This window comes from Ctenopharyngodon idella, chromosome 5 (assembly GCF_019924925.1).
Source record: "Ctenopharyngodon idella isolate HZGC_01 chromosome 5, HZGC01, whole genome shotgun sequence".
Classification (NCBI taxonomy): domain Eukaryota; kingdom Metazoa; phylum Chordata; class Actinopteri; order Cypriniformes; family Xenocyprididae; genus Ctenopharyngodon; species Ctenopharyngodon idella.
Genome location: NC_067224.1, coordinates 36,754,962 through 36,763,627, shown reverse-complemented (window position 1 = coordinate 36,763,627; position 8,666 = coordinate 36,754,962). Strand labels below are relative to the sequence as shown.

Genomic DNA, 8,666 nt, shown 5'->3' with positions numbered 1-8,666 from the left:
TGTGGATAGAAGACGCGGGCACTGGCTCCACCTGCTGGTGTTTTCTGATATTAAAGGGATAGTTCACCCAAAAATGAAAATTCTGAAATTTACTCACCCTCATGTTTCCCGTATGAGTTTTTTTTTTTTTTTTTTTTTTTTCTCTTCTTTTTTTTCTGTTGAACAGTAGCTGTAAATTTAGGCAGGGCAGATTCTGACTCTTTGCGCTAGTTTATGAAAAACATTTTGTAAGCTTCTTTGCTCAATTATGAAGATTTTGTACACGAATAATTCCACGGATTATAATAATAATAACTATTCAGAAAGAATAAATCTCATATGTATTAAAGAAAACGTCAAAATTTAGTTTGTAACTATTCAATAAACGTGTTCAGTTCAGATTCGATGTGGCTCACGCGCTCTGCTCACGCACGCGACTTCAGGTGTGCGCGTGCATATGAGTGATTCGAATTTTAGGTGTTATAGCGACGCGTGTTATGAAATTCTGACTGCATATATACCAAAGTCCCTTTAAGACAAGTCATTTCACTCGGCGGCCATCTTTGAATCATCTCGGGCATTCAAGTGCTCCTGTTTCTTTGAATAGGGAAACATCAAATTCTCTAAAGCTGTTTGCCAAGCTTTCGATTAAATTTCATATTTGAAATTGCCAATGAAATCTTACAACAACTGTCTCATAAATTGTTTCTAAACGCTCGAATCATGACAAAAAACGGTATTATTCAGGCTGGATCAAGCTATTGCGCATGCGCAGTCCTAAATGCGCGTCTCTTGTGCCTCATTTCGGAGGGACGCGTCTGACTGTTTCTATAGGAACCGGAGCTTCTAACGGTCGCTGCAGTGACGCGATGACTTTACCAATCGGCGATTGGCTCTTATTTAGATGGCGGGACTTATTCCGCCATATTGCGCATTGCACTTTCTCTTATTCGAAACAATATGAGTGGTGCTTCTTGTGTTATTCTATAGTCTTTGATATATACGCACTTGAACCGATCGCTATCTGTTGGTTGAGAGATGAGGCGAATTCAGAGACTTTTGCAGATCATTTTCTGTGCGGATCTTGTGATTTTGAAGCTGTTCGGTTGATTTCGGAGAGGAGACTTTTATTCTAGAAGGACATAGGAGGATAGAGTTATATTTTTTGAAATAGTTCATATTATTTCTGAGGATACATTTTATTTTATTGTTCTTTTCTTATTTTAGGAGGAGTTTAGAGTTTTATTTAATTTGTTTTATTTCATTTATTTATTTTTTGGGGGTGGGGGGGTATTTCTGAGGGGAGTTGTATTTTATTGTATTGCAGTTTGGATTATGTCGATGGCTCACATGATGGGTGAAAGAGGAAAATGAGTGCTTTAGTTTTTCATTTGTTTATGGCTTGATGTTGTACAATGATTGACTACATTAATGTGAAGAAAATTGTGCGAGGTAACCCATTTGATCTTCATATGACCTAACCGCTCATGGTGCCATGAAGTCTTCTCCTGCAGAGCTCAACACGTGAGACTGAAATAACGCTGGGCAGTGTACAGATAGATTTTGCTATTTCATGCATAACTGCTTCAAGTTATTCTCCAGGTGATCACATTTCCTGTTGCTCAGCAAAACTTACCATTACTTTGGATTTGTAACATTACAGATAAGAATTTAACAGTGAAATGCAAGTTATGTCATTATATCATAGCTTAATTTGATGTCAGAGATGTTCCTAATAGTTTTTTTTTTTTTTCATTTCAGAAAAACCTACAGAATGTAGGAAGTGGAAAGGAATTGGTTCTTTCCTCAACAGGTTATGGAAGGCTCTGAAGAATCCTTTCCACTGCCGTTTCCACAGTAGTGCTGTGGATCCTGAGCCATCACCTGCACCAGATCCCGCCGGTGTCAAGCCAAATAATGGTAAATTGCCAGTCATTATTTCTCCAACATCATTTTAAACAGTATTATCATCTTGTTTTCCACTAAAAATAAAGCTTAAGGCTTGTTTTCAGAGAATATTAATATTATTTTCCCCTTATTAAAGGATTAGTTCACTTCAGAAGCAACATTTCCTGATAATTTATTCACCCCAATGTCATCCAAAATGTTCATGTCATTCTTTCTTCAGTCAAAAAGAAATTAAGGTTTTTAAGGGAAAACATTCCAGGATTTCTCTCCATATAGTGGACTTCACAGGGGTACAACGGATTGAAGGTCAAAAATTCAGTTTCAGTGCAGCTTCAAAGGGCTCTACATGATCCCACCTGAGGAATAAGGGTCTTATCTTACGAAATGATCGGTCATTTGCAAGTCAATGGCTACTGTCAACTGTATGGTCACCAACATTCTTCAAAATCTTTTGTATTCAACAGAAGAAAGAAATTCATATAGGTTTGGAACAACAGGGTGAGTAAATGATAACAATTTTCATTTTTGGGTGAACTATCCTTTTAAAGAAAAAATTGTGCGGGGAAAAAAACGTCACATTGGCTGCATTTGAAAATCGAATATAGTAGACGAAAAACAGTATGTGACAAAAGTATGCAAAAAGTACCTGGATGACCTAATACTATCAACGAGAATCGGAAGTGATGCAAAATCTTGCCATAAAATAAAATAAATTTTCTACTTATCAGATTGTGTTTAACATCTACACCTACCCCAACCTTAAACCTACCCTTACAATAATGCAAATACAGTAATTAATTGTTATTCAGCATGACAAAAATGACAGCATTAATGTCCGCATGCCCAGTAAGCCCTGGTAGGACAACCTGGCCGTAGCTGTATCCCTTCTAGCCCCAAATACATATGATGGATACTTTACTATCCCATGAGGCCACGGGCTAGGATTTGTGAATGGCAGTGAAGTGATGCAACTGATGCTGGTAGATAGATGATAATGAGAACATGGCGCCATTCATACTACACACATATTCAGCGGCCATAAAATAATTACTTATTCAAAAATAAGTACCTACTCAAGAGAGTATGCAAATTTATGCAGCCATGCTTTTTCCTAATGGGGAAAAAACTACGGAAAACTTCCGTATTCTGTAAAACTGGTTGCATGACTTCTGGTTCAGGTCTTTTGAATGGGCTTTGTTAAATATAGAGCCATTTTACTCAAGATACCTTTAAAAGAAACAAACAAATAGAAGCATAACTGATGATGTCCATCGCATATGCAGATTGATATCTAAAAGTTCTTTTGTTCCTCTCACTAACACTTAGATATTTAAATAAAACACCAAAAATAAAAAGAACTAGCTGGTTAACTGATTAAAAGTCCATAGATAATTGCCGTCAGTTCGTAGGCTACTGCTGTTAACACTTTCTCTGACAAGCAAATGCAATGAGACCTGTTTTCCTGTTTGTTCATGTCATGTTCTGCATACAGCCTATAGAGGACCCATTTTCCCCCATTTAAAAAGTACAAAAATGGGGGAAGAGATCTGTAATCATGCATAATTGTGAAGTCACAAAAAACAAAAACAAGTTTTTCCTTAGTCAATATAAAAAGAAAAGAAAAAAAGATTAAAGATATAGGCTAATTGTGACTTTTTACTTCCAATTCTGACTTTTTTTTTTTCTTCCTCAATTGCGAGTTAACATGTCATAAATTCAGGAATTGCTCTAGTCACAACTGACTATTTTTTTTTATTCAGTGTCGGAAACAAGCTTCCATAGTAACAGCACATTTAATGAAAAACATTTGTTTAATAAAAAGTTCAAAAAAAAAAAAAAAAAAAAGTGATTAAGACTACACACTTTAGTTTTACTGTACTTTTTCATGGAAAGTCTTAAAGCAATATTAATTCAACCTGCAAAGACTTGTTTTCAAAGATCATCTTGAACATCCTTATTTGACATTGACATATGCCTTTAAATCTTCATGCTCAAAAGAAAATTCATTTTCTGTAAAAATTGTTACAACACAATTAGTATTTACAATTTATTCATATTTGTAAAACATAAAGCAGCTGAAAAGACTCAAAATAAACTTTATATAGATTTTCCTCCTATAATTAAAGGAGTTTACATTTATGAGAAAATAAATAATCCAACAAAATAAAGTCTCATGAGAGCTCATCATCAAGTCAGCTATCAATCCTCATCTTGGCTGACATTTCAAATATTTTAGTAATATTAGAGATAAAGGGCACAAATAGCATAAACTGAATATCTTAAAGTCACATATAGAAAAAAGTGAGTGATTCAAGGCACGAAAAGAAGGTGTGCATCTAAGAGGAGAGTGTACTTGTTACCACAGTTTGCTCCGAGCCGACTTGAACAATGTACATTGGTACGACACACTGTACTGTCATGTTGTTGAGATCAATGTCATCATCCGCTCCTGTTGCCATGGTGACCAGTGGGGCAGCCACGCTCACGCCCTCAGACAGAAAGGGTTTCGACTCCAGAGCCTGAGGAGATTGAGGTGAATGATAGTGTGATAGCATGCAGGAAGATTTCAGAGGGAAAGTAGTAAAAGAAAAAAATAAGTTTGTCTTATAAATGTTTCTTGAGCAGCAAATCAGCATATTAGAATGATTTCTGAAGGATCATGTGACACTGAAGACTGGAGTAATGATGCTGAAAATGCAGGAATAAACAAACAGGAATAAATAATTTTAAAATATATTAAACTAGAAAGTTTTTAAATTGTAATAACATTTTATAATATTATTGATTTACTGTACTGTATTTTTGATCAAACAAATGGTGAGCATAAGAGAGAGGAAGTTAAGGGGGGGGGGACCTTTTGAATGTCAGTAAGACAGATTTGAAGCATTTACTTAACACATTTTACACAAAAAAAAAAAAAAAAAAAAAAAAAAAAAAAAGGTCAAAGTGAACTCACATCCTCAATGCTCCAGAGATCAGAGCAGTCAGTCTCACTGCTTGAGAAGTTGATTCCAGTGTCGAGGAAAACATTTGCATTTCCCTGCCACACACACCAAACAAAAAGGCATCACGTATTTTGCACTCATACTGTATAGGGTAAGAAATGTTCTCTTCTAGGACAAAAGGGAATGACATTGGTTTTGACTCACAGTGGCAGAGGTGTGATTGAGGACTGCTGAGAGGAGCCGGATGTACTCCGTTGCAGCCTTCAGCATGTCCACTTTACTGGGTTTTCGATCTCGCGGCATCACTGGCACAATACGGCGAAGGTACGAGAACATGCTGTTCAGGCTCCTCACCTGAGCGGAGCAACAGATGACACCATTAACGGGCAAAAATTCAGAACATCTTTGACTGAGCCAAATAAATAACATAAAAATGGAGCTGAGGAACAAACTGGTCTCACAATGCTTTTGGGAAACACAGCCCTGTTGAACACAATAGGGTAGACCATGACCAGTATTTTGTTTAAGGCCCCTTGTTATTATGCCCCTTTTTACAAGATGTCCCCAAACTGTGTCTGTGAAGTTTCATCTTTTTCATTATACCATGTTCTTTCTGCCTATTTTTGGGTGGAAGAAAAAAAAAAAAAAAAAAAAAAAAAAAAAAAAAAAAAAAAAAAAACCTGATTTGGCGTAAGTACCTTTAAATGCAAAAGAGCTTGTGCTCCCCGCCCCCAAGCTTGCGATTCCAATACACTGAGGCATAAACAACACAGGAGAAGCTCACACATCAAATATAAATCTCAAAATGAATCATTAGAAACTGTTCATCCTTAGTGGCTCAGATGCCAGGAGTTTATGGAGACTATGTTTACTATTATAGCTATTAACATATCAGTGATAATGTTTACATAGCTGAGACATATCACAAGCTCAGGGACGGTTGTTCTTTAGTGCTTTTTTTTCTTAAGTTTTGCTCCGACCCAACTCACCTTCTTTTACGTAGCTTTAGTAATCCTGAAGACATTCAAGTGTGTTTGATCAGGGTTTTAGCTAAACTGTGCAGGACAGCTGCACTCCAGGACCAGTGTTACTGGTACACCATTGTCGCTTGTGAAAACAAAATGGTGGCGCCATGGGTGGAAACATACAGATTAAGGGGCGGTAATATTATAATAAGATCCCCCTTCCTACGTCACAAGGGGAGCGAAATCTAAATGGTTTGTTTTTTCACATGCTTGCAGAGAAAGGCTTACCAAAACAAAGTTACTGGGTTGTCCTTTTTCATGTTTTCTGAGTTGGTCGATGCACCGGGGATCCGATTATAGCACTTAAAACACTGAAAAAGTCAGATTTTCATAATATGTCCCATTTAAAGGAACAGTTACCCAATAGTGAAAATTCCATCATTTACTCACTGTCCCATCCCAAACCAATATTGACTCACATTTCTACATCTCCTTTTACAAAATATAGTGAATTGAAAACAAAGAAATGCTTTACTATAGCCCAGCATCACAGTAAGTGACCATGGACTAATTAAAGGGGATAATTCACCCAAACGTTCATCTTCAGAACACAGATGAAGATCTTTTTGATGAAATCTGAGAGCTTTCTGTTGTTCCATAGATAGCCTAAGTAATTGAAACTTTGACGCTTCAAAAAGTTCATAAAGAGATCGTAAAACTAATCCATATGAACTAGTCCAGTGGATTAGTCCAAATTTTCTGATCACTTGAAGTGAAGCTCAACCGAACTGGAATGACGCACGAGAACAAATCTCTTCCAGAAGCTCAAACGTTCTGAGTAACCAATGAGGTTCATTCTCATGTGTTACGCAGCATGTTTCAATTGTGTAGGTGGTCTATGGAAGGACAGAAAGCTCTCAGATTTAAAAAAAAAAAAAAAAAAAAAATCTTCATTTGCATTCCAAAGATGAGCGAAAGTCTTACGGGTTTGGAACAACATGAGGGCGAGTAATTAATGACAGAATTTTCATTTTTGGGTGAACTAACCCTTTAAAGTGAATGAGTCACAATGCATTAGATCAACTCTGAGAAAGTCAGCGAGTCTCTCTAATTATACATTTTGAAAATTTCCATAATTGCAAGTTGTATATTTGTAATCCTGAGCACTTCCATTCAGAGAGCGCACAGGCTTAACAAAGGAAACAATTATCCATTACAGCTTCAAAAGTCCAGGGTCATTAGTCAGTCTAAAAACCTGCCATTTGGACATTTATTTCTGTCAAAGCTGTAGTTATTAAAATAGATATTCGTTTACTGAAAGAAATGCCAGTGCAATGAAGGAAGCAGGAGAACAGTGTTTGGGCTGAAGCAGGCCTTTATTACATCACTGGTCCTGACCTAAAATTTTGAATAGCAAATCTTTCAGGGGAGTCAATTAGAGATTTTTAAAAACTAATCTTTCTGTAAAACCTTTTTTAAAAAAAAAAAAAACAAACAAAAAAAACCAAAAAACAATAATACACATCTAATGCTGAGGTTAACAAAAGGATTGAAAAAAAGTCTGTATGTTAAGTACATGAAGCTTAATGGGAGCTGAATTCATTGCAGAAGAGAGGAAGCAAGCAAAAAAAAAAAAAAAAAAAAACGCTACTTTAATAACAGGCACTTTAAATGTCCAAGGGAATTATGATTTTGATTGAAATTAACAGAGTTGAGTAAGTTGATTTTACTGAGTTACCTAGAAAGACCCAGACTTTGGTTTTTTTAGTTGTGGTAAAATTTCCATCTCAACTTGCATCCTTAAAGTTATCAAAAGTTAGTGTACTTGGAGCCATTACCATGGAGACAGTGTCAGTGAAGAGCATACTTAAGATAAAATGAGACTGGGGGGGAAAGGGGGTATGTCTCACTTTTGGCCAGTATTTTTTAATCAAGCTATAAGTGGTAAAATTGTGTAAAAATGGGAAAATTTTGAGTTTTAGCATTACCTTTTGCCGATTTATTCGCGAAATGTATAAATGAAGTATACCATCAAGTAAAACAGCATCGTAACTCAAGTTTCTGAGAATCTACAGAACTAATGCAAACCTGCAGCGCTTCACTAACCAAAAGAGGGCAGCGACGTACAAATGTTGGGAACAGATGATGCTGTCGTGAATTTTGCAAACACTCACTCACCCGCAGTCTCTCCTTTGCGTTTGCAAGCTGTCGTCTCTTAACAGCTTTATCTCGGTCCTCCGTATCGATGTACTGGCCGTCATCCAAACGGACAAATTTACCGATATTCACGTGAACGGGAAGTGAAGGTTCAGCGCTCTCGCGCAACAAAATATCGCCCATAAGCTCGCGCTCTGGGACTTTCATGAGACCCACTATGGCTCTAAACTTCCTGCCAGTCATTTCACCTGACATTCGTGTATTTTTTTTTTTTTTTTAATGCAAAATGAGGAAAATTGCTCAGTATAGTAGGCCAATAATCTAATATAGCACAGGTAAAGCAAGATATGTGTGTAGCTATAAAGCATTTTTGCATAATTGATTATATCGTAGAATCTATTGGTCTAGAAGTTGGCCAACTGACCCATTAAAAATCTAATTTTAACTAATAGCACCTGTTCGCCAAACTCCACCTTACCGATGTAGACCATCTGTGATGATTAGGTGCTCTATCAGTTTTCACCGCTGGATGGCAGTGCATGGTCAAATCTATTGAATCTGCATGGAAATTAATTTTACCCTACTGAATCTTTTTGGATGATTCGAAACGACTGGCGTTATTGAAAGTGAAGCTTTTTTTCTGCTGACGGTAATGTTGGCATCATGATCAAATTAATTACAACTATTTTAATTGAATAGGACGACCGGGAAA

At 36.6% G+C, this 8,666-nt stretch overlaps 1 protein-coding gene across 1 annotated transcript; it reads right to left on the bottom strand.

Annotated features, from left to right (window-relative positions):
* Positions 1-3,926: 3,926 nt before the first annotated feature.
* On the bottom strand, positions 3,927-8,417 carry figla (folliculogenesis specific bHLH transcription factor). Its single transcript, XM_051894300.1, has 4 exons — positions 7,976-8,417; positions 5,037-5,186; positions 4,844-4,927; positions 3,927-4,406 (listed from the first exon to the last, which is right to left on the bottom strand). The coding sequence occupies exons 1-4, from the start codon at positions 8,207-8,209 to the stop codon at positions 4,224-4,226; spliced, it is 651 nt and encodes a 216-aa protein (XP_051750260.1). The 5' UTR covers positions 8,210-8,417; the 3' UTR covers positions 3,927-4,223.
* Between the last annotated feature and the right edge of the window lie 249 nt (positions 8,418-8,666).

What these genes read in the sequence shown, in the direction of transcription:
- figla (XM_051894300.1), bottom strand. Translation starts at nt 8,209, where the DNA reads ATGTCAGGTGAAATGACTGGCAGGAAGTTTAGAGCCATAGTGGGTCTC. An exon ending in TCAATCACACCTCTGCCACT is followed by an intron (nt 4,928 to 5,036) that starts GTGAGTCAAAAC and finishes TGTGTGTGGCAG; the next exon opens with GGAAATGCAAATGTTTTCCT. An exon ending in ATCTCTGGAGCATTGAGGAT is followed by an intron (nt 4,407 to 4,843) that starts GTGAGTTCACTT and finishes CAATCTCCTCAG; the next exon opens with GCTCTGGAGTCGAAACCCTT.